Source organism: Zonotrichia albicollis, chromosome 6 (assembly GCF_047830755.1).
Source record: "Zonotrichia albicollis isolate bZonAlb1 chromosome 6, bZonAlb1.hap1, whole genome shotgun sequence".
NCBI lineage: Eukaryota > Metazoa > Chordata > Aves > Passeriformes > Passerellidae > Zonotrichia > Zonotrichia albicollis.
The window spans coordinates 29,782,527-29,807,080 of record NC_133824.1 but is presented as its reverse complement, the minus strand read 5'-3'; the positions used below and the strand labels follow the sequence as shown (position 1 = coordinate 29,807,080).

Sequence of the window (24,554 nt, the reverse complement as noted above, 5' to 3'; positions counted from 1 at the left end):
AAGGGAATACTGAGATACTGCACTGGGTCTGACTTCCAGGAGAAAGTGAGGTCTTATATACAAATAAAAATAAAACTTACATCAGCCCAGAGAAGTTTAACTGCACAAAGACTGAAACACACACTGGTTCACGATATTTATTACAACCTATTGCTTTAGATAAACCTGCTGTATGGTTAGGAAACCCAAAGCACATTGTATGAACCAAAAAAAAAAAAAAAAAAAAAAAGTACAGCACAAACCACATCTCTGTAAAAGGTATGCAGTGGAGATGAACAGAGGCACAACTTTAGTCTTGTAAGTAAGAGCACAATGAAGATCCTGGTTACAGATAATGAAGGCAAATAAAAACCATACTACCAGTACTAAACATAAGATAAGTAAAAATCAGAGTAGCATTGTTATATCTGTATACAAAGAATGCATCTGTATACAAGGTCTTTTTAAATGCCCTCTCTTCATTCTCTGTGACCTGTAAACACAACTCTCCCAAACCATCTTCCCTGTGTACCTGAACTAGTATATAAAGATCTGTACAGCATGTGCAAATCTAGTGTAAGTATTTTTAGGCTCTCTTCTTCAAACAGAAGAAATACAAGTTTAAAAACATTAACACCACAGATTCCCTCTATCCAGCCTCTGCAGAAAGTATTCAGTAGCAATACTGCCCAAGACATCCAAGCAAAACACTGGACAAAGAAATCCAGAAGAATGCATAACAATAAATACAAACACATATGAACAAGGAATAAACAGTTATCAAGGGAAACACTTAACACTGGCAAATGAAAGTGAATTAGAACTGTTCCTAAAAAAAACCAAAAAAACCTCACATGATTTAAGTAAACCTAAGATGTTAACTGAGGTTCAACTACACTTTAGGCAGACCAGATTTATTCACCAGCTTGTTCTTTAAGATGTGATATCTGGTAGTTACATGTCATGCTCCATACCACTTAATAATGATTTATTTGTAAGTATTGCTAGACCAGGATGTTGGGAGTCAAACATTCCCTCCACTGGGTTATTTGCTACTGCTGCTTTTTCATTACCACTCCACAGATTCTTTCTGCAACAAACATTGTGTCCCTCATACCCATCTGCTACTGATTAATGTTTCTGAAAAAATAAGTTAGACAAAAATATTACAGTCTAGAGTGAGTATGGTACAATTTAGTTCTTGTGTCAAGACTTCTGGCCCAAGAGTAATTTTAATAACAGTACCAGCCTGAACAGGATGCAGTTCTAGAGCATTTCAAATACACAGATGTTGAAACAGTCTGGATTTTACTTCACTGTTGGAAAGTGAATCAGAGACTAAAGAATTTATATACAAAAGTCTCAAGCATAGTCCAGAAGCTCAAGCAGTAACTAGAGTTCACTCCTTCCAGAAATTGCTTTAGAGGGTGTTCTTTGCTTTTTCCTTTGAGTGCAGATGTGAACTTCTTCCAACAGTCTCTGAGCTTCCACTCACACTAAGAGTGAACACAGTCAGTGCAAACAACACACAAGTTAATTCAATTTATAGCTCTCAAACTAAAACAAAAAGGGAAAAAAAGCTTCTTAGTGGTATCTACCATTTCTCTAATTATCTCCTGTGAAACAACTTACCAGAAGGCCAAGCAAAACCACCGAATACCAACAGAGAGTTCTTTGGCCAGCACTTACATAATTTCTGTTGCTGAGATAAAAGCTGCACTTCCTAAGTCTAGAAACAGACACAGAAGCCTCCTCTATGATAAACACTTTGTGATCTCCATGCAATGCTGATATGGCTGCAAAGACTTTCAGGGAATTTTCTTTTTTTGAATAAATACTTACATACAAGGCCAAATCACAACATTGCCACCCTAAGAAAGTACATTTTATTGTAAAGACTTGATTTGTGGTGAACGTCCAACAGTTGTCTCACGATTCATTTGCAAGGCTGGAGTGTGTTACAAAAGTCACTACAAAAATCAGTTTCTATTCTTCATCTGAGGACTGAGAGGTTCAGTGTACTTGCCAGCACTGTAACAACATGGTTAAAGTAATTTTCTAGTAAATCAACATTGCTGGGTAGGTACAGTCAGTCCACAGATACAAATGATTTCTACCCAGTGTAAGAGAACCTAGCAACAAGCCTCAAAACTCTCAGACACATCAACTTCTTTAGTTATCAGTACTGAATTTTGTATAAATGTTGGCATTATTGACATAACAAGGTCAGGTGTCCAGTGTGTTGACTTCTTTGGAGCAGAAATAATGCACAACTATTGCATTAGGGTATCGAGCAAATGCGCTGTAAAGAGAACAAAACACAAACATCAGCTGTCAAGACAAACATTGTTTTCCACATTCAAACAAGAGCATCCAATTTGGGCAGCATTAGAGAGAGACACATGATAGTGACACTTTTTTAAACTATAGCCTGAATGTATTAAAGAGAAAATAGAGAAAAGAATTCTATGGATATTGCAAGAGGTTTGCTCGGAGGTTTTCAAAATCTATTTTCATTTCTGCAGGCACATTTTACTTGGAAGTCACTGGTAGCAAGTTAAAGGGGCTAAGGGCCATGCTTCAAAATCTTACTGATCTTAACAGTACCAGAAAAATTCTATACAAGCAAAACAATATTGCATATGCAAATTTAAATGCTGAAGCTACATGTTGAATGTTAAGAACAAAAAATTGAATATATGTAGCAATATTCAGACTGTGTATTAAAATGTTTTGGGAAAAGAACGTTTCCCTATCATTGTTAATGCTACTCATATCTCAGAAGGGCTCCCATCAAGAAGAAAATAATGACTGAATCATGCAGCATTTCCCTCCACTTGAAAGAAAAAAAAAAACAAAACCAAGTGCAAATAAAATTTGCATTCTATATTATTAGCTACTAGAAACGGTAGAAGAAAAGTTCACAGATTTATAGAATATTCTGAGTTGGAAGGGACCCACAAGGATAAGAGTCAAACTCTTAAATAAATGGTCAGTACAGTGATGGAACTCACAAGCCTGGTGTTATCAGCACCATGCTCTAACCAACTGAGCTCATCTCAGGGTCAGTGTCATCCAAATAATCATGCAAATTAGTTCTACTTTTCAACATCCTATTGCATGTAGGCTACAAAACAAAAATCAGTCAGGAAGCCATGAAGCCATCAGATATAGAAAAGTACACATGTATCTCAGCCTAACATTATATCTTCCTCCCCAATTCTAGTTAAAAAGCAGGTTCTTAGAAAGGCAGTGTTCTTACAAAGTTTGCAAAATTCAGTATGAGGACCAATTTCATGCCTTCTAGAGTTATGAAATAAGAACTCTTGGGAGTTTCTGAAGGGGTTTTATTCTCCTTTGTTGCAAGGAGGATTAAACTCTTGCAGCAAATTCACTGACCAAAGTTTTAAAGTATTCCTAACCATTCAGCTAATTAATGTAATTTGTAGTTCAAATACTCTTCAAACAGCTCCCTCATATTGCTGTTCTCTCTGGCTATACATACATCCAGTTTTCCAACATTCTTAGTTTAAGTGTACCAGATCTCTCACCTGTTACCTATCTTCTTTTTACAAACAGTGCACACCTTCTCCTCTGTAATTATGCACTTGACTTGCTGATGCAAGATCCGCTCCTCCTGGACCTAAAGGAGGACAAAAATCCCAAGCTGCTCAAAAAAGCAATGCCAGACCTTGGTCTGATGAAACTGCAAAGCATCACAACATTTAACTGTTAGTGGCTGTATCTACATTACCAACTTGTGCAGGACAGAAGAAGCTACTCTGTGGAGCAGAGCAGATGGTACTGAACACCCAAAACCCACACTATATGAATCACAGGGTTTTACTTTTACCTTGGTCCACAGCCTAAGGCATTCAACCACTAAAGGGGTGTTAAGATGAACAATTGAACTGCATTCCCCTGGCTCACTTCATTGGAAAGAAATCCAGTCCAAGCTGTCTGAGATGATTCTGCAGTGCACACCACAGCACAATGAGCAAAGACAAACATCTCATCCAAACTAAAATGAATGTACACACCATCTCCTGCAAAAAGGATGTTCAAGCTACATAATTCCCATTTAATTTCAGGCGCATTACAGCACCATCTAGAGGACACCCATTCCCCATAAGAAACAGTAAATTTCAATTTGAACATATTTTAAAACGTTATTCCAATCAATAAGAGGTGGTGGATGCTTACCCTCAGAAACTCCGCATGGAGAAGGTTCTTGAGCACTTGATTAAATCTTTTCTTCTGAGCATTTTCTTCAAGTACTTTCTCTAAGAAGATGCGAATCTCACTGATCTGTGTGTTTGCTGGGAGTAGGTTTATTGCCTGGAACAAAGTTAGAAAAAGTTAAGGATGAACAGAGACCAAAATAGAATAGAAATTGACACATTTAGATTGACACATTCCATTCACTGGCCTACTCCAGGACCTTCTGTAGTCTCCTGCCAACAGCACAGAGTATTTACAGATCTGACTTACCTTAGTGGTGTCCAGTTTGCTGTGGTGCAGTTCCAAAACCTGCAGAGCAGCCTGCAGATTGGCTTGAGGCTCCAGCACCTCCATCTTGATGGGTCCCAGGCAATGAACACTGGGTGGGGAGAGATACATGCGCAGCAGGGACAGATACACCTGCAGCACACACAAGGGAAGCTCTAAAATTGCTGCACCTATCCACAGCTGACAGTGCTGGTAAAACCATGCAATGGTACTAAGTTATACCCATGCCATCCAAAATTGTCCACTGCTCATTTAAACAGCTCTTAATGTATACTCAAATCCAATGATACAGTAACATTCTCAAGAAAAAACACCCCACGATGATCTAAGAGTTCCTAAATTCCAAGAGATTATACACAGGTTCCTATACACTACACAAACCCTGAAGAAGTCTATACAGAGCAAGAACTTTCAAGTCGTGAACAAGGTATATATATAGCCTTCTACTTCCTTACTGCTACTTACATCTTTGTTGCCATCTTTGTTTCTGTCATAATGTTTATGGCAATAGCTAGAAGAATCAACAGAGAAGAATTAAGACAAATACGGAAACAGTTACAGGACCCAAAGAATTAGTTTACAGAAATTAACATTTAATTACTACTGAAGTCATCCAAGTTAAGTGACTGTACATCTGATTCAGATCAATTCATCAAACTGCACATCAGGATTACACAGTTTACTCTGCATCACAATGCTGAGAGAAGCAAAGTTTTGTGCAAGTCTCCCACTTCCAATCAACTTTAAAAGCTTTAATGCAGAAGCCAAATTGAATTTAGCTGTGTAAGAAAAAAGAGGGGAAAGATATCCCCAATCAACACATCACAGCATAAAAATCTATGTGTATGTATATCTAATTAGTGTATCTGAATCACAAGCAAATATGTTGAACAGGTCCCCGTGTTCAGAGACACCAGCCAGTGTTGGGTAATTCTATTTTTACCTGAGAGCTTCTGATTCACTCAGGAGGTTCCCTGACACAAAACACACAGAAAAATGCTGTATTTTCACTAACAAGAGTTTTTTTAATGTGGGCTAGTGAACATCTCTCCAAACAGAAAGGAAGCAAAACAACACACAAGATCACAGACTAAGGACAGTTGCAAAGTATTAACTCAGTGATGGTGGTCATATTTCTCTAAAGCACAATGAGAGCACAAAAAGGCAAACCTCAAGGGGCCAGCAAGCAGAATCTGTAATAAACAGACACCCAGAAGAGGTTCAAGGCCAATAAAATGTGAAAACACAGAAGATCTTGAAGACTTACAATGTTCATGTCCCACATATAGCAACATTTCACTACATATCCTATCCACACAGCAATCAGCAAAGTCTTGCAAAAATGCAAAAACTCTAAAATAAAGAAATCCTTACTTTTCAGCCATGTTGGTGTCCTTCAAAATATGAACATAAATAAACAGAGCTTGCTCATGCTTCCCCATTCGACCCAAGAGCAGAGCACGTTCTTCTAGGAGACCTAGTGATAGCATGAAGGATTAAATCAATAGCTACACAGAGAAATTACAAAATTAGTGCCCAGACTAACAGAAGGAAGTATTAATCTGTGCTCAGGCTACAGTATAAGTTACACTGACACTCTAAGCCTACATTTCACACTAGTCTCAGAAACCTTTCATGAATTCTTAAGTCACCTTAAGGAACAACCGTCAGATCTATTGCACAACTCAGGGTCATCACAAAGTTAGGCTAACTAGCTGGGAGATGCCACAAGGTCTTAGGTCAACAGTTAGAGGAATCCTGCAGAAACTGGTAAACCCAATTGTGCCAGCAATAACAGAGTTAGGACACACACCAGTGGCCTACAACTACAGATAGGGTCATCTTCTCTATTTGTAGTTACCATGACTCTATGATAAGTGAGGAAGTTTTGCTGTAAGCAATAAGCTAGGGTTTAGTTATCCTACAGAAACAGAACTCACCATCAAAGGGAAAGTCACTGATAAGTCGACTAGGTTCATAGCAGGTGGACTTCTCCAGAAAAAGCAGCAGCTTCTTCCGGTAATCCCCCAAGTCTCCTCCTTCCTCCCCAGCAGGCACTGGAGCTCTATCTATATGAAAGAAAACAACATTAGCTAAATTCTTACAACTAACTCACTACACCAGTCTGTACTAGAAGAGATACAAATCATTATGAAGAGGAACTTCATAATGATACAGCTGTTATATGGGTTGGAGCTGTCATGTACCTGCCAAACTAACTTCAGCCCCTAAAAACACATCACATGGCTGGTTAAAGCAATACTCGAGTTATTCAAAACCCTTCCCTACCCTTAACATGCAGAAGTCAGGGAGCAGTAGCTGCCATTCAACTTAATTGTGAACAAAGTGTTGCTTGGTCCCTTAAAAGATCTCTTGAGAGGCAATAAACTAGAGTGTCCTACAAACCCACATGTTTTCCAGTTCCCTCCGTCACTAAGGTATCTTATGGTGAATCTCAACAGGGAAGGATTACAACATGGTATATGAAGGCTCCCCTGTGCTCTCCCATACTCCTGGTCCTCCCCCCAGAAAAGGCTAGACATACCTGCAGGGAAAGAACTGAGATATTCTTTCATTAAGCCCTGCACTTTCTCACAGTACAGCTGGATCAGACAGTTGTGGAAATCCGCTCCAGTTTCTTCCCAGACATGAATGATGTGCTCCTGTAAATACATGTTAAGGCTCAGCTGCAGACACTTCCTCTGGGATGTAGTTCTTTATAAGGAACAGTTCCATGCTTGCCTTTACCAAGCTTGACCTCAGGATTTCGTGTATTTTAATTATGCTTTCTTTGCCCAACAGACTCCAGCTCCTGAAGAACTAAGATCTTACAGGTAATATTTTGTTTTACTCAAGGTAAAATGCAGTAGTAGAGATTGAGCTCTTACCAGGTAAGGAATAGTCAAGCTTTTAAAATTTTCTATCAAGAAACTGAGCACTTTGTCTCGTGGCAAAGCTTCCACTTCAGGGAGGTCTTCTGTAAATATCTGTTAAATAAAATTTTATTCAGATTGGTGATTTTCTTTTCTTCAGTGCCATAGTATATTTTTCTCTTGAGGCACTGAAGCCCAACAATCCATCACATGTTCCAAAGAGTAAACAAGAAATATAAAAAAAGATCTGAGCAGCTTATTCAGGCACTGAGAACTTACTTCACATTTGAAAAGACTATCAAACATCCCCACTTCTGCCCTAGTGAACACCCTTCTCTTACAGAGCCCAACACCCTCCAAATTCAGGGAGCCAATTTTATAAGGAAATCAATACCTGACATTTAAATACTCGATTAGGCTCTTGTGCAAATTGTGGCATCAATAACATGAAATGTTCTATCAAAGGTTCCTAGCTATTTATTATAAGGTGTTCCAAGAATGGAAAAGCATAAGAAAAAGTGAAAGACTGACCTGTTTTATCTACTGCTAACATTAGCACTGAAGCCAGAAACAAAAATTATATATTTAATTTGGTTTAGCATTAATGAGATTCTTACAATGACTTATCCAAATTCCATATACTGCACTGAGAAGGTCATCAGCAAGGTACCTCTTTCAATCACACTAACCTTCAGTCCATCTTCAGGAAAATCTCTTAGCACCCAGACAGAGTAGGAAAATACCAAGTGCAAGTTCTCTGTGCCTGGAATACAAAAAGCAGCAGTGCTCATTGTTAAAATCCTAAATATCTATCTATTCTCAACACAAGCAGATGCTTTCAGAGCCAGCAAAGCCTAATTTACATGAAGAATCCAGTTGTTGCTCAAGTCAAGCAAATCACTCATTCCAAAGCTACAATTTCATTGCTTCACAAACATGATTTCAAACCAAAACAAAAATTAACTCAAATAGTAAGTGTCACCAAATGTAAAGAACTCAGCCCAAAACCAAGATGGGCTGCCTTAATCACGTTCAGAAGTCTTCCCTTTCAACTTGTTTTAATTAGGGTACAGAGGCAGTGAACTTCTCACTTGTGTAACTTCCTTCAGTCCATTTCCAGCCTGTCAGTCTAATGACTGCTACAGCAAATGGTCAAATACTTTATAACAAGTAGTAAAGCATCATAGTCCTGAAGTAACTAGCATAGAAACTACACGACAGGTAACAGCTTCTCAGCTTTTAGCAAAATGTAGGACTTGCCCCTTTAAAAAGAATACTATAGTTTGGACAATTTGGTTCACAATACTAGTAAAACATGTTAGGAAACAAGACTTTCCCTTCACCCTCCTGCTCAGAATCAGAGGCATTTGCTGCCTGAACAACATAACACGATATGACAACACCATACAAGACAAACTTAAAGCAACCCTATAAAAAGGCAGTCATTGTTTGCATTTCTTCATCCCACAATACTTAAAACAAGCAGCATCTTCATATTAGCAGAATTTAAAAAATATATATAGTTTTAAAAATGCACATGATGTGCACTGTAAAGTAGAACAACTGAAATAGTTCCCAGAAGAGCCAATCTCAAATTTCAGTAACAAAAGTGTGACTTGGCAAATGGCAATAAACTTGTGGGCCTGAATTTTGCTGAACTCTATTAACTTTCTGAATTTACAGGGCATACTGGCCTCACAGAGAAAATTTTAAAAAAAGACAGGACAAGAAATGGAAGTAAGACTGTTTTACATGAAAACTAACTCCTTATAAAGAAGCGTGACATTAATTAGAATAGCCCCCTGCCAAAACACTGATCAAGGTGTCTTTCCTAAAAGTGCAAGCAAATCAAACATGAAGTTAAAACCTACTCAAAACAGTGAGAGCATCAGGAGGAGAGGAGAAGCTCATCAAGTAACTACCAAAGCTTATTGATCAGTATACTCTAAGGAAAACACCACACTGCCCCACAGAACAACTGGCTCCCTCAGCACATAATGTAACATTCATCTGCAAGGGGATTCCCACAGGCCACAGGCAGGGGATTTCTCAACTTCCTCAGTAACAAATCCTTAATCTAAACATGAGCAACAACAGGAAAAGGTTCTGCATAACATTATTTTAAAAGATAAAAAGAATAATGCAACACAGAAAACTATCTACCACCCAAGTAAATAAATAATTCTCCTGCACACTGACAAAGCATGTTGTTGATGGTCAATCACACATATTTGCTTTGATGCAATAAACAAGTGCTTACTCTATTGACACAAGGCTACTATTAAATACCCATCAGTAATACACTTATATATACTTGACTTATAGCTGCCAGCCTGGAGGAACTCGCAATTACTTGAGAACTACCTAGAATATTGCATTTAATTGCCAGAAACTGACAGAAAAGAGTAGATTAAGAACATTTTCTACTTCATTCAGAATTATTTTCTACGTCGCTCCTCATCACTGGAAGAAAATTCAAATTATATGGCCCATTTTCTCCCAGTGGATATTTTAATCAGAAATAAGGAATGTTTTCCAAAAATATTTAATTTTCAAAGAAACTTGAATCCCTTGAGCTAATACTTGAAGGTTGCATTATGCAAGAAACCAACAAGATAACAAGGATACCCTTTCAGCTTGATGGCCTCCAGAAAGCTGCCAAACAGTAGAATAACCACTACGCCAAACAAGAACAAAAACTCACAAAAACACTGCTCTTCTTCACACTCACCCAAATGCTGCAAATATTGCACTGTCCTCTCATGACCCTTCAAAGGGGAGTTGGCTTTCTTTGACTGATCCACCAGTACCTGTAATGCTTTCAAAAGAAAAGGAGTCAATTCCTTTGTAACTGCTAGCTCCAACATAAAGCTCAAAAAAGTGCATTTTTCCTGTTATGCTACTGAAGACAAACCAAAGTTTTGTTTTGAACATAGAGACCAAATTGTAACAGGAAAAAAGATTTACTCACAAGATAGCAATTAAACAGCCTCTTCAGAATACTGTCTACTTACTGAAGTCAAAACACAACACAAAGAACACATGCTTCTAGTCCTCCTCCTCTCCCAACCTCAGAATTACCTTTCTCATGCAGACCTTTTTTCTCATACAGTATTATCAGCTCACTATACTTGTGTGCCTTCTTTAGTACATGCTCACTCTCCTCAATATGGCAGTGATTGTTCTCCAGACGTAGCAATGGGGCCACCAGTGCTACATTTGTCTGCAATTAAAAAGGGAGCACTTAAACTTCACTGGAATTGCACCTTCTAAGTGTACAGTACAAAACACAAGCTGGGAGTGGGGGCAGGGGAGGAAGGAAGCCTCACAGTGTAAGAAAAATAAGAAATGACAGTTTAATACCTTACAGTAAGGTCCACGGTAATTTCTGTAATTTTGAGGACAGAAAGAAAACAAAACACCAAAGCTACTCCCCTTCAACAACAGAGGTCAGGCTTTGAAAAACATCAAAACAGCAAAGATCCTACTTTCCTCTGTTTACCAGTATAAGGCAATAAAAGCATTCATTAGACCTTCAAAATACACAGCCATTTTCTTCTGACAGAGGCAGCAATCAGGGACAGACATATCTGCCTCGTTACCTGAAACTGCTTCCTGACCAGAGAGGAAACTAGTTAATGCTCAATTTTACACATTATTTTTAGATCAAAGACAGACAGCTGTGTGAGCCTTTCTGAAGTAGCTCCTTATCCTCCTTCTTAAAAGTTTCAGTCTGAAATTCCATCAGAGCTCCCATGGCAAAGCCTCTAGGTCAGACAGAAACTCACATGCAGGTAACACTTCAACAGGGTGGTATCAATGATTTGTAGCAGCTTCTTTTTGGATTTGATCGTGGGTGTTCCTTCCATGAGGGGTGAGGTACTGGACTGATGATCAGAATCATTTAGCTTCTTCACTAGCTGACTCCTTTTCTGCAGGACATCAAATGAAATTTTAACAGGAAAAGGCCATGGATTTCCACATCTCACCTCAGCACATATAACCCACCACCTACAAAGACTAAATTAAGCCAATTTAATAACTTATTTTAATCAACTGTTTTCCAAAAAATTTATTGTCACTAACTATTCAACACAAACTTTACAACCATATTCAGGTGTATGTATTTTGCATATTTGCATAGTTTTGAAAAATGTCCAGAGTCTTGAGAAAATTGTCAGAAGGAAATTCTGTTAACCTGAGCAGACATTTTAGAGAAGTCAGGAAACATTTTGAAAACTATTTAGATTTTGCACTACTAGGCTTAAAACCTATCCTACTTCAGGCACAAGCTTCCTTTTACTCTACCAAGGATGGCAACCAAACAATTCAGGTTCCAGTTATGACAAAATAAAGAGGACAGGAACTTGCAAGGCTCATTAATTCCCTTCCACCTTTTACTGCGTGCCCTCAACCTATCTCATGGACAGAGCGCCCTTAATAATAATCATTGAACAAAAACAAAAAATGAAGTGCTCAAATTTTCTTCAGCAGGATACTAGAAATAAAATACTGGACTCATAATCAGATCCACTCCATAAGGAAATTTTGTCCAATCACACGTGATGTTTTCCACATATCTGTGGGGTATCTCATGTGTTCCACTTCCCCTGCTCACTCAGGGGCTGCTGCCACATTTTCCAGCCATTAAGACAGCCCATTAAGGCTAGCATGACAGAGCTGGGCTAGGTGTACTGTTTCCAGCACATCAAAGCTAACAAAGCATGCTAGAACTGAATAATCCTGCTCTAAAACCAGGTAGAGGAGCACTCACTTGAGTTAGGTAGTCTATCAGAGCTAAATGTGCCTTCTCCAGCTCTGCCCCAGAGAGCCCTGGCAGGGGGTTGGGATACTGTAGCTGTTTCCTGTAATCTGTGGGCAGGAGGTCAGGATACAGACCCATCACATGAGTGGGATCTATGCAAAAAATAACTGGTATTAGTAACCATTCACATTATTTTTACAAACTTAAGAGTAAGTTTATCTTTCTAACAGAGCAGTCTGCAGTGTACTTGTACATCCACAAGGTTCTAGAGCCTAAATAAAATTTGCTCATTACAGAAAAGAAGCTAAAACAATGCAAAAGAAGCTAAAGCAAAACATGTTTCGAAGTCCAAGCACAGGAATTTCCAACCTGTGCACTTGGCACGCTTGAGGGACAAGCCATTATTACAATCTTACTGCTCTACTTGCAGATTCCTAGCATTAACCTCTCTGACAGTAAGACAGAATTTCTAGGAACACACAATGTTTTATGCATCTGTAACTAATGCATACCTGTTTTCACAGAGTTTAAGCAAATTCAACATTACTATCCTCTAATTCAAGCTCAAAATATTTTGAGTTCTAAGCCTTTGTTTTTCACTGTAGTTTTGCAAAATAAAAACTAGGTGTCATGAATAAGCTTTAGGTTTAAATGCACATGAGAATTCTGTCAACAGTAAAAAGAATCTCAGTCTTAAGCACTATTCTATGGTACAGTTCAGTCTTCAAACCCCTCAGAGACAACTGAGACTTCCAGGAGCACAGGAAAGCTTCCTGGTTTCAGCATCTTGGCTAAACCAAGGGTTAAGGGTCCTCATCTGAGTCCAATGATTTTTCAAATCTACAGATGTTCCATATTTTTCATTCCAAGCTACAAGTAGGCTTTTAGCAGCTGCTGAAACATTCAGCTTCAAACGGTCTGTGTACATGCTATGCATGCTTTAAATACCCTACAAAACAAATATATTCTGTAAAAAAGGGAAAAACTCCTGATTTAACTTAATTGACTAAGTGCAGTTTATTAAGTATTTAATTGTACTTAATTGTGTAGTTAATTAAGTTATTAAGTAATTAATCACCAGTTCCACCCAAAAATAACTGAATAGCTGCACAGGCTATTTGCTGTTCACAGGGGATTGATGTGCACAAGATAGCACTGTTTTGAACTAAAACAAAACAGAAAACAAACAAAAAACCCCATAAAATAGCCAGTGAGCTTGACTTCATTCCTCCTAACTGAAGTGATTCAATGCCAACCCAACCATTTACCTGTACCAAGCTTGGCAAAAACTTGCATGGATTCATCAAAACGCTTCTGGCAGAACAGGTTGAAGGCAAAGAGGTTCTTTATGTGGTGGATTTGTTGTCGCTTCTCACTATCTGAATCATCTTTCATTTCCTGCATACAAATTAACAAACATTAAAAACTCTCAGCGTTTACAGAAGAAACACCCTAGTGAATTAAGAGGAGCATTATCCTGTGGAGACAGTAGGAAGAAAAAAAGATAATCTCTCAAAGTGAACACTGGTGGTGCCTGTCTGTGCTTATTGTGTGTGTGAGATAACCCACAAGATCTGAAAGTTACTTCTGGTTACCTCTATACCTGCTCCATCACAGAAAACATCTCTTCATTCATTTGCCTTTTCAATGTTTTTTTTCAAGTCAGCAATTCAAAATGTAATGAATTAAGGGGAGTTTCCAAAAACCAAAACATTTTAACGCAGTAAGAGCAGTATAATTAAACAGACTGCATCAGTATCTGTAAGAAATTATTGTTTCAGGAGTAGTATCATGCAAAAAAAGGTCATGTGACACAACTCACAACTCCAAAATACGCTGTTTACAAGCAGTCTACAGATTCTGTAGCCCAAACGATTGCAAATTCTAAAGGAAGGTAGCATATCAAACAGCTAAGAGATAATCTTTCATATACAAGATGATTTCTCAAAATCTACACCACAACAGATCAATATGGAGTAATGGCAGCACAAAACTAAAACTTGAAAGTTCAAAAAGTCTAGAGTTTACCAGCTTGTGCAAAGTGGACAGTTGGGAGGTTATACTGACTGATTACTGGACTCATTACAGCTCAGGAGATGGCAAACATCCCTTTGTGTACTTTTGCACAATTGCATCCACTGCAAACTCAAGTTCTTGAGTACTTACTGCCAACTGCAAAGCCAACTCAAACTGCTTGTCCTGCAGAAGCTGCTGGATCTGTGTGGCTATGGACACTGGAATGAGCCTCCAAACAAAGTGATTACTTGCCACATATATAATGTTTGTGCTGTAAACAAGACAAAAAATGTCAATTACTAAGATTCAGTGCTCAGAAAGAAGCAATACCCTATCCTAAAAGAATCCCAATCCTATAATAGAAACATGCATCAATACAAGAGCAACTGGAGCATTACTGCAAAGCAGAAAGAAGACTATCTCCTGTGTCACAAATTCTTAAAGACCCTCAATTCTATCCTTTCCTCCTCAAGGTATGGCCTCCACCAATCTCCATAAAAACCCAACAGAAAAGCTGCTCTTCTCCCAGTTTTTCAGCGTGCCACATGCAGCTAGCCAGTCAGACAAGAGCGGCAGTGAGTTGCATCAGTACCCTCCAGAGGTGATGAAGCGCGGCCTCTGCAGCTCGATGCTCTGCACCAGCAGCCGGGGCTCAAAGGTGCGGATCTCCACGTACCTCGGCAGGACAGCAATGATGTAGGGAGGCTGGTGTTCTGCTCATGAAACAAGGGAAACGTTTCAGCTGATAGGTCTCAAGCATTCCTGGAAACAAGCTATGACTTAAGGCTTCTCTTCAATTTTTCACCCCCCTGAAATGTGCCCCTTTTACATACTCGAAACAAAATTCAGTGCCTGACACTGACAGCAATTTGCTCACAGAATACTACGAAGCCTTTTGCTCATCCTTCACCATAATCAAATTCTGAGGCACCCAGATCTACAGTGCTTTAACACACTACCTTCCATTTCAGACCCTGTCCCTGTACAAAAGATATGGACTACACCTATTTTATGAGAGAGGCCCACAGACCACAAGCAAAGAAGGCTAAAAAGCAAAACCAAACAAAACCTTCCCCAGAGTACAACTTAGAATACTGTAGAACCTGCCACACTCGAAATCCAGCTGGTTTCACAATACTGCAAACATAATGATTTTATCACATACACAAGAGTAAAGAACTAAATTTAAACAAAACCAAAAACAAACTGCTACTTCTCACCCATGGCTATAGGAATATCTGTCCAATTCAAGGCACATTTCTGAGTACAGACCCCTTCTTCATTAAGCACAACTGTTAGATCATCTTGGCCAACTGCGACTTTTCCGTCTGCTACAGGAGCCACCAATGGCTCCAGCTGCTTCCCTGTGGGAAACAGTTCTTTGATGGATCCTTTTCCATCCACCTAGGATAAAAAAGAACATAAAAAGAAAAAAAGTGTTTTGCACAATAACCTTTTCTTCAAAGCTACATAAGACTAAAGCGAAAAACCCCTAGATGGATTTTGCAGCCCAGGATAAACACTAACAGGACAAGTGCAAATTTAAAGAGTTTCTGCATATCCTAATTCATCCTGCTTAGACATCATTCTGAAGTAAAAAATATTACTTTTATGTCTGAGGTGATGATAGCAGCTGAGCACATCATTCACACCAGTTTATCAAATCCATTATACCACAGCAGCAAAATTATCTAAAGTGTCCAAACCCCTCATTTAGGCCAAAACTTTTAACACTGTTTTATTCTGGCATAAGTGAGCACTGCCACATAAAAAAACCCAACCAACTAAAAGCCTAGAAGCCTAGCCATTTTCCCCTGAGCACCTGCACAACCACTTTGATCACCAGAATGGCAGGAATCAACATCTAGGAGAGTACTGCAGAAAGGCACCCCTTCTTCTGCGAGCAGCATCAGTTTCAAGTGACTGTAAAAATTATGTGTGCTTTTCCTTTTGACTATAGATCACTGTTGCCACTCATGTGCATACATGTGCATGTGTGGTGCACCTCATCTCCATCCCATTTTCCCGTAATATCTGCCAATTATAAAGGCAGAAAGAAGAATAAACTATAGCTGTAAATGAAGTCTAAGTGGAAATTGCAATAGTAAATTAACAAGTTCAGAGGCTTTCAAACAATTACAGTTCAGCTAGAGAATGAAAAATGAAAGAAGGGGTAAGCTTCACTGATAAGTTATTCTTGGTCTCTTTGTCCTTTTAGAGTTAATCTCATTTCTTAATACATTAAATAAAATGCAAACTGAGCTTATACACACTGTTGCCAAAACAAAATATACTTTCCCCAATTCCTTTTTTTTTTGCAAGAGCTGCAAACACTGGTCTCAACAGCAACAAACAGAAAATTACTTCCTGACAAATATCCATTTAAAAGGACAGGCTTAGACTGCCCTTTCTAAAGTCACAAATAGCAGAAGTACCAGATGCTGTTTTCCATAAATCTGTAAGCCAAATTCCTGAGCACAGGAGCAGCCTCCATAGTGTCTGCTGCTACCCAAATCTTCTTAAAACACTATTACACTGCCCCAACTCACCCGTATCAGGTAATAGTCCCTCTTGAAGCCTACACAGATGGAGTTTTCACACCAGGCCATAGACTTGGGTACATCAGGTACACTGAAGTCCCCCTGAGGAAAACAAGGTAAACTGGTTGTTAGGAATGAAAAGCAAAAGTCAAATCTGGGAACACAGAGTGTAACAGGCTGCTCTCTTGTTGACACCATATTCCCCACCACCTATGCCCAGCATCTGCTGCTCAAGGAATGGCAATATTCAGCAAAAAGGCTAGACTACTGTACAGCAAACAGGTGTGCTCTGAGTTAACTGATCATTTTTAGTAGAAAATTTTCTAGTAGAAGATTGTAGCTGAAAAGGTTCTACCCATTTCAATTAGTTATTTTTTCTTATTCCAGTATTCACAACTGCAGCTCTCTACACTTGTCAGAAACTATCTTCTTAGTGACATACTTAGAGTAGAAGTGACATACTTAGAGTAGAAGTGCACCCACTTCTATTTTTTGCAAGGTATGCATGCTTATATATTTCACTGACTTGAAAGTCAAGTACTTAAAAGTGTACTACAACCAGAACAATAAAATACAGGACACAGCCCTTACTTTAACTTATGAAACAATAAATGCCATTAACTGGCATTGATTTCAAACATGCGTTTTCACTTCTCTCTGCTGTTCCATTGTTAAATTCCTGCAGAACCAACCATCAATGCTCTGAAAGTCAGCAGTGCCTCAGAGTAACATGGCAAGCAGTGAAGAGCAATGACCCTCCCTGCTGAGACATGCTGGCTACAGAAAGAACACAACTCACCTGGAGCTCATGGAACTCCCGGTCCTTCCAGAAATAAAGCTGGAGCTTCTTACGCACTGCCACACACATCCTCAGCACCTCCTCCCCTGTATCTGATTGCTGTGAAAACAGACAGACCTAACTCACAGGCACTCACAGAGAGCCAAGTCAGCTAAGACAAGGCCAAAAGAAGCCTCTGCTAGAAGCAAAGCTGTCCACTGAAGAGCAGCTTTGTTCATCCATAACAGAACTCCCCAAAAAAGGAAGCATGGGAGGTGGCAGGATACTTAAAAACTAACTTTGACAGGAATTCTGACATCAAGGAAATCCAAAAATCTAAGAGAGCACAAAAGGCATACACACACAAACAGAGGATAAGTAGAGAGCTATCAGTCCAACCCTGAAACTAGGATAAATAGCTGGAACTCCATGTGGTATAGAGAGAGGTGAGGATGGAATGCAAAGAATGTGTTATACTAACAGATAAAACCCTTAATAATCTAATATTCTAACCTGCTGGAAAAGTTTCTTGACAAGAAATACTAGGAAAGCTAAGTGCCTGGACACACAAACAAGAAGCCACTTCGCAATGACCAGATGTAAAGGTGCTTTGAAAGACATTCATTTTCATGTCTAAAAAACTCCAAGTACATCCTAGAAAATATTTAACATTATGCTCCCATGGGGCAAAAATGTAAAGAATTATAAAGGGCACTAAATCATCTCTTCTGATTATGAAAAAGATGTCTGAATGATATGGGCAGGCTAAGAAACTCACTTGACTAGAAATTGCTCACTCAATGAACCAGAGCAAATGAACAGAGGACTGCTACACCCTACAGAACCATTTTAAGGCTTCAATCTACCACAACTGCTCTAGAAGTCCTTGAGGCAATAAAGAGAAACAAAAACTTTTAAAAACCCAGACAGAATTGCTTGCAGAAGGACACCACAATGAGCTAGTCCACTGGCAATGCAAGGAAAGAAAATGGCTTTTATATTAAGGGGACCTTTCAAAAAAGAAGAGTCAAAGTCATAGGACAAAAATGCTTTTAAGTCTTGTATCAAAAGTTCTGTATCAAAAGCTGCAATCACAACAGGCACAGGAAAACACCTTGTGAAGCAGAGTAAGAAAAATAATTTAAAACTGTTGCCTTAAGCAAATGCAGCAGGTACTAATTTTAAAAAGCCCTAGTACCCAAGAAATTTTCATCTAACACAAAACCTAATCCATACAGCAATGTGAAAGATGAATCTTTATTACAAACAGTAAAGACATCTGTGCAGCTGTATTCCTTCCCTTACCTGGAGATCACAAGTGAAGAGAGATGCACCTTTTGCCTTTGAAATTGTGGTGATTTGTTGAAATGTCAACAGGTCATGGACGTAAATGTTATTTTCTGTTTGAAACAAAACTCCAATTATTATTTCATATTTTATGTAGAGGCGTTGCTAATTCAAACAAGTTACCATATTTTATGTTCATATAAAAAAGAACTTGTGAAACTAAGAGCTGCAAGAAAGGAAAAGAAGTGTTTTCCCAAAAGCTGAAAAATGCTAAGGCACAAACAAATACAAATGCAGCAAAGAAGACTAACAGCAGCACTGGTAAAACTACAGGAAGGTACGCTAACCAGGCAGGGGAAGGCAGAGTGGAAGGGACAGCAAGCAGGCCAGAACAAAGCAAGCTCAAGAATGCAAGATTGCATGACAAAGATCATTCTGAACTGGCTCCAGAAATTAGTGGAAAATGAACAGCTGAAAATGTAGCGTACTGTTTTTGCATGCACGAGGATGCAAGCAGCAGAAATCTACAAATACTGGAGCTGGAAGACTTGGGACTTGGAGATCATAAAGAAGTGAGTAGTAATATAAGCAAAAAAAGACACTAGAAGATCCTAAGTTAAAGAAAGCCAGAGCCAAGCAAACTTTAATCTTCCACAAGACACTAAAAGATCACATCTGAATATAAAGTGAATTTGGTACAAGACATCAGTGATAAGTTTGATATATTCAGCAAATTTAGTCAGAAGTTTCAGTGCCTATCCTACAGTGTACAGATTCACATGCATGCATATACATGTACATACAGGGGCCAACACAAACTGTATTTTACACAGACACTTTAGAGCATGCACGTGCTTCTTCATTCCTAATCACAAATCAGCATTAATGCTTTGTTCTCCCAGCTGGCAAAGCTGCTTCTCATCTATGCTGCTTAATGCTTTCTCTGCAAAATGCAAAGCTTAAAGCCACACAATGACTTCTCAGCAACCAGACCACTATGCTGGTGTGTGGAAAGGGTGCCACATTCAGACAAGTAACTGCATCTAGAGGAACTCATTAAATATAAAACACTTTTCTTCACTTACCTAATAGACTGACCAAAATTTTAAATTGAGAAACAACGTGGATCTGAAAGGGAGAATGCTGTAAGTGACTCCATTCATAAACTAAAACTCTCAATAAGGTTTGATTATAGTCTAAGAAAATCTCAAAACAATAAGAAAGGCAGTTTTCCATGAGCAAGCTTCCTTCAGCTACTGCAACTCTTTTCAGTTACACTGAAAAAGGTTTTCAGTGTAACTTTTCACAAGCTGGCATTTGCAACCTAAACTGATTGAAAAAGGTGTAACGTTGTTATGCTACTAGTACAAAAAATACTTCTAAAGCACACACAGAGTGCTGCATCCTGAGAGATGATCCATAATCTTTAAGGTGTTTTTCCTGGAATCAATATAACCATTGAGTGCAAATTCTCAAAAAAACAAAAAATGGCAGCAAGACTGGCAGTTACTTTATTTCTACATTTCAAGTAAGTGGAATTACATTCACATTCCTATAGAATGTCATCTGAGAGTCAAATAATACATTACAGTATGTTGATGTATTACCATCACACTTACAAATATTCATAGTCAGAACAATTGAGGACCTATTGCTAACAAACGCCAAAAATAAACCTGCAAGTTCCAATTCTTTGGTTTCTGCTTTAGCAATCATACCAAGCTTATTCTGTTATGAGAAGAGTGGGCAAAAACATCTGGCTGTTAAACTTCTAAGAAAATCTTTAGCTCTGGGAATTTGTTTTGTTAAGCACAGCAGAGACTGCAGATGTACATTTGATATTTCATTTATTGGCTGAAAACTGTTCCCACGTCAAGATGGTATTTCCTACCTGTTGAATCTTCTTTGAGAAGTTCTTGTTGGATTTCTCTAGTGTCACTTCAAACCTGTTGCAACCTATCAGAAATATTGAAGAGGGTATGTAAACTGAAGCTGCTCATGACTCTGTCTTACATTAAGTATATTACAAATAATTATGAAAGCAAACTTGGCCACTTAACACTGGAAGACTAACACTTAAACACATCTGTGTCTAAATGCATCACAGGGTCTTCTACAGAGTCAGGTGAAAACATAAATTACACTTCTTGTACCCAGCTGAGAGCCTCAACAGTAGTTACATTTCTGCCTTGCCCAAGTTTTACATTGCAAGCATTATATTTAAGTAATTTGAAACCCAGAAATACAAACATACCCATAAAGATTTTATCCACACTACTCAAGTATCAGTAACTTAAAATCCTAAGATGCACATCACTGGAAAACAGACAAGGAATAAAGACTACACCACACGGGTTTTAAAGGAGTTTTAGGGAGAAAGACTTACAGACACTTTCTGATGACATAACCTCTCCTGGCATTGATGCAAAAAAGGGGGAGAAATTTACCATGTGAGATAAGACACTAGCAACTCAAGACTAGCATATTCCAGCTGGACAGACAACCTACAACTTTCACAAAAATCAACTGAATTCAGTCTCTAGAATCCAAGTCACTACAAATTAATATCTTTCCAAGAGCTGATGAACCTGGAAACTTACATTTGGTGTTTACTTTCCTGTGTCATGCTACAAAATATTACTGCATTCAAAACCATCAGTTCCTACATAATAGCAGGCAATGTGAAATACAAACATCTTTAGAGAAAATCAATTTTAACTAAAGCAAAAATAGAATAGTTCTATTTGTGGCATTCCCAGAATAGACTATGAGCACTTAGGACTCTCAAAGAGGCAGGGAAAGGGTAAATACCTGACAAAACTAGTTAGTATTTATCCCTCTTCCCCAAACATGATGGTCATGGACCCAGTGAATGTATTTGTTTTCTCACTAATCCAGTCATTAAAAGATAACACACATCAAAAGTCCAGCAACTCATACACTGCACTGCTTTTACATATATTTGTACGCTGTATTCATAAAAATTAAAATTGCTTACTATAAATTTAAACACAAAGAAACCTGAGATAAAACACATTTTACATACATGAAATCTATACAGGGAAAAAATCAGCAATTAATCACATTTATGTTAAAATCACTACAGCGCTAAAAGTGCAGGAAATAAAAATAACAATCAACTTTTTTACCCCATTCTTAAAATCAACTTACCTACATCTTTCTTGATCCTGTAAAGCAGAAGATGACCTTGTTTTGTACCAACAAGGAGCCATTCCTCTAAAAAGACAGGAGAAAAAGAGTCTAATTAGTTCAACAAAATTTGCCCTTCACAGCTGTGCTGGTTTTTGTTGGGGTAGAGTTAATTTTCTTCACAGTGCCTATTATGGGGCTGTGTCACATTTATCAGAACAACTGGAAACTTGCATCAAACACCAAAAAGAACTTTCTGTAGTGACTACACAGGTCTCCTACCAGCTCTCCAGTGGGAGTGCACAGAAGTAGCTTTAACTCTCAGGAGAGGACAGCCAAAGAGCAGGCAGTAAAACAGCATAAACAGCCTGGCCATCACACCAAACTGGCTCATAGAGAAGTAAAGACATAAACCACTGCATCTTGTGTGCCATCAAAATAAGCAATAAACTATTCTTCAGACATTATTACCTCTCAGAGAGGAACTGTGCTACATAATGGGAAGTACTGTCAGAAAGAATAACATCAAGTTTACGTGGGTTTAATTGTTAAGTTTTTTAAGTCAGGTTTTTAAAATGCCTCTCTGAAATAGTCAGCTATGTTTGGAAGGAGAGTGTTGCAGCTTTGCTTTGGTTGGACAATCAAGAATCATTCAAGATTCATAAAGGAGGGCCTTTTTATACAAACTCTAAGGCACAGTTTCAGACTCATCCTCTTTGCAGCACTTATAACACTTTTTATACAAAAAGCATAAAATCTTTACAGGCTCACGAAATATGGCTGAATTTCTTCCTCACTGAATATCTACAGGAAAGCAGCATACATGAATATTTCCTTTTACATCTAGTACTTCCTCATCACCAAAGGAATTTGCATTTTAATAAAATCTTATTGCCTGCAAGGTCTTTCTTCTACTACTTGGTAGAAATATTGTAGAGAGAGAACTACACAACTTTTTTACAAAACCATACTGCTATACGTCTGTATGTTTAGGGTTTTTTCCTAGTTCAGCAAAATAAATGCATTCAAAGAGAGAAAAATATAAAAGCTGCAATGCAGGAATAAACTACCTTCACATCCTCTCCAGTACATAACTCCATCATAAACCTCCATGAACAACAGGAGCATTATCATTCAGGATACAATTCTTAAAACAACTAATCAAGTTCACAATTGTGGAGTGTGGAGTTTTTTAAATTGTCGATTTTGCATGATGGTGCTGATTTTACATCCAATGGCACCTGGTCACAGCTTTGAAAAGCCTTATCAAGCCTAATCATTAGGACAGCTGGTGCAGTCACCTGACCAAAATCTTGACTCTCCAGTATGCCCAAAAATAAAAACCACAATTATATATCATTAACACGTCCAAACGTATTCGAAATCTAAGACTTCAACACACCACCGGCCCTCCAAATCAGGTTTAAGTCACTACACAGGGAATGCTTTTTTGGCAATAAAGTAGGCAGCCCAGGGTTACAGCCGCGGGAGTCCCGGCAGCCTCCCCAAAGCCGGGCGGGCAGGGCAAGGCAAGGCAAGGTAGGGCAGCGGGGCCCGCGACCGCCGCCGCTCCCGGGAGCGGAGCTCGGCACCGGGGAGAGGCTCGGGCGGGCGGCAGGGCCGCGGCCTCTCAGGGTGCCGCCGGCCGGGCCGGGCGCTGCCCCCCAGCCCGGGGCGGGACAGGGCAGGGCAGGGCGCGGCAGCCGCACGAACGCTGCCGGGACGGAGGAGCGGAGCGGCTCGGGCTGCGGCGCGGCCCCTCCGGCTCACCCCAGGCCGCCAGGCAGTCGATCTGCAGCGGCAGCTTCTCCAGGATCGGCACATGCTCGAAGGCGTCGTGCATGGCGGCCGCTCCTCCGGCCCCGGCTGCCGCCCGGCCCAGGCACAGGCGGCACCGGCGGGAACGGCCCCGACGGAAGCGCCCCCGCGGCTCCCGCCCCTTCCGGCAGCGCCCGCCCGGCGCCGCTTCCGCACAGCGGCTCCGCCCGGCACAGCACCGCCCCGTTTGTCCCGGCTCCGCCCGGCACAGCACCGCCCCGCTCGTCGCGCCCCGCCCCGCTTGTCCCGGCTCCGCCCCCGCCAGCACCGCCCCGCCCGCCGCGCTCAGCTCGCCCAGATTGTGCCTCCGGCGCCCCGCGGCCTCCTCAAGGGTGCTGGCACTGTCTGGGGGGTTCCACCAGGAACGGCGCTCTGTCCCAGCTCCAAAAACGGGGCTCTGCGCCGGCATCAAACAGCCCGCCCCGGGGGCTCGGGCGCGAACGGGAAACGCGGGTCGGCACGGCATCGAGGGGACCCTGACATAAGCCTTATGCATCTTCATAGAGCCCGAAAAGTGGACAGGCTGTAGGAAACTCTCGTCTTCCCAAAACGTCACTACAGGAAGTGTCCGGTTGCTATTGACTACCGTAAACCATAGAAAAGTCACCCGGATGCAACGGCATAAGCAGATGAGCACAGCGAGGCCTATCTTGCAAGCACGTGTCTATTTTTTGAGGTCATAAGTTTTGTTTTAATGAACTTATCCTATTAACTCGGCCAGTGAATATCAGTCTCCAGGAGGAAATCTTTCTTGTTAGTCTGTCCCTTCCAGAACCGGCCACGGTTGCATTTATGTTTGTCATGGAGAGGTGCAACATTCACAATCACTGACCTAGAAA

At 39.8% G+C, this 24,554-nt stretch overlaps 1 protein-coding gene across 4 annotated transcripts; it reads right to left on the bottom strand.

The window, feature by feature from the left end:
* Nucleotides 1-112: 112 nt before the first annotated feature.
* VPS39 (VPS39 subunit of HOPS complex) lies at nt 113-24,284 on the bottom strand. Of its 4 annotated transcripts, none has more exons than XM_074542973.1 (26): nt 24,010-24,284; nt 21,919-21,984; nt 21,134-21,160; nt 20,639-20,703; nt 19,833-19,875; nt 18,766-18,860; nt 17,482-17,580; nt 16,692-16,784; nt 15,363-15,546; nt 14,735-14,855; nt 14,293-14,413; nt 13,395-13,524; nt 12,136-12,278; nt 11,150-11,293; nt 10,443-10,584; nt 10,093-10,179; nt 8,051-8,124; nt 7,377-7,475; nt 7,034-7,151; nt 6,429-6,557; nt 5,863-5,965; nt 4,954-4,999; nt 4,471-4,620; nt 4,183-4,317; nt 3,531-3,622; nt 113-2,281 (listed from the first exon to the last, which is right to left on the bottom strand). In XM_074542973.1, the coding sequence occupies exons 1-26, from the start codon at nt 24,215-24,217 to the stop codon at nt 2,206-2,208; spliced, it is 2,790 nt and encodes a 929-aa protein (XP_074399074.1). In that variant the 5' UTR covers nt 24,218-24,284; the 3' UTR covers nt 113-2,205. The 4 variants fall into 4 exon arrangements, with proteins under 4 accessions (XP_074399074.1, XP_074399076.1, XP_074399075.1 ...); XM_074542975.1 differs by lacking the exon at nt 24,010-24,284 and adding an exon at nt 23,668-23,937; XM_074542974.1 differs by lacking the exon at nt 21,134-21,160.
* Between the last annotated feature and the right edge of the window lie 270 nt (nt 24,285-24,554).

What these genes read in the sequence shown, in the direction of transcription:
- VPS39 (XM_074542973.1), bottom strand. Translation starts at nt 24,217, where the DNA reads ATGAAGATGCATAAGGCTTATGTCAGGGTCCCCTCGATGCCGTGCCGA. An exon ending in TGTTGAAGTGTTACCTGCAT is followed by an intron (nt 10,585 to 11,149) that starts GTGAGTTTCTGT and finishes TTTTAATTGCAG; the next exon opens with ACAAATGTAGCACTGGTGGC. An exon ending in ACAAAGATGGCAACAAAGAT is followed by an intron (nt 4,621 to 4,953) that starts GTAAGTAGCAGT and finishes TGTGTGCTGCAG; the next exon opens with GTGTATCTGTCCCTGCTGCG.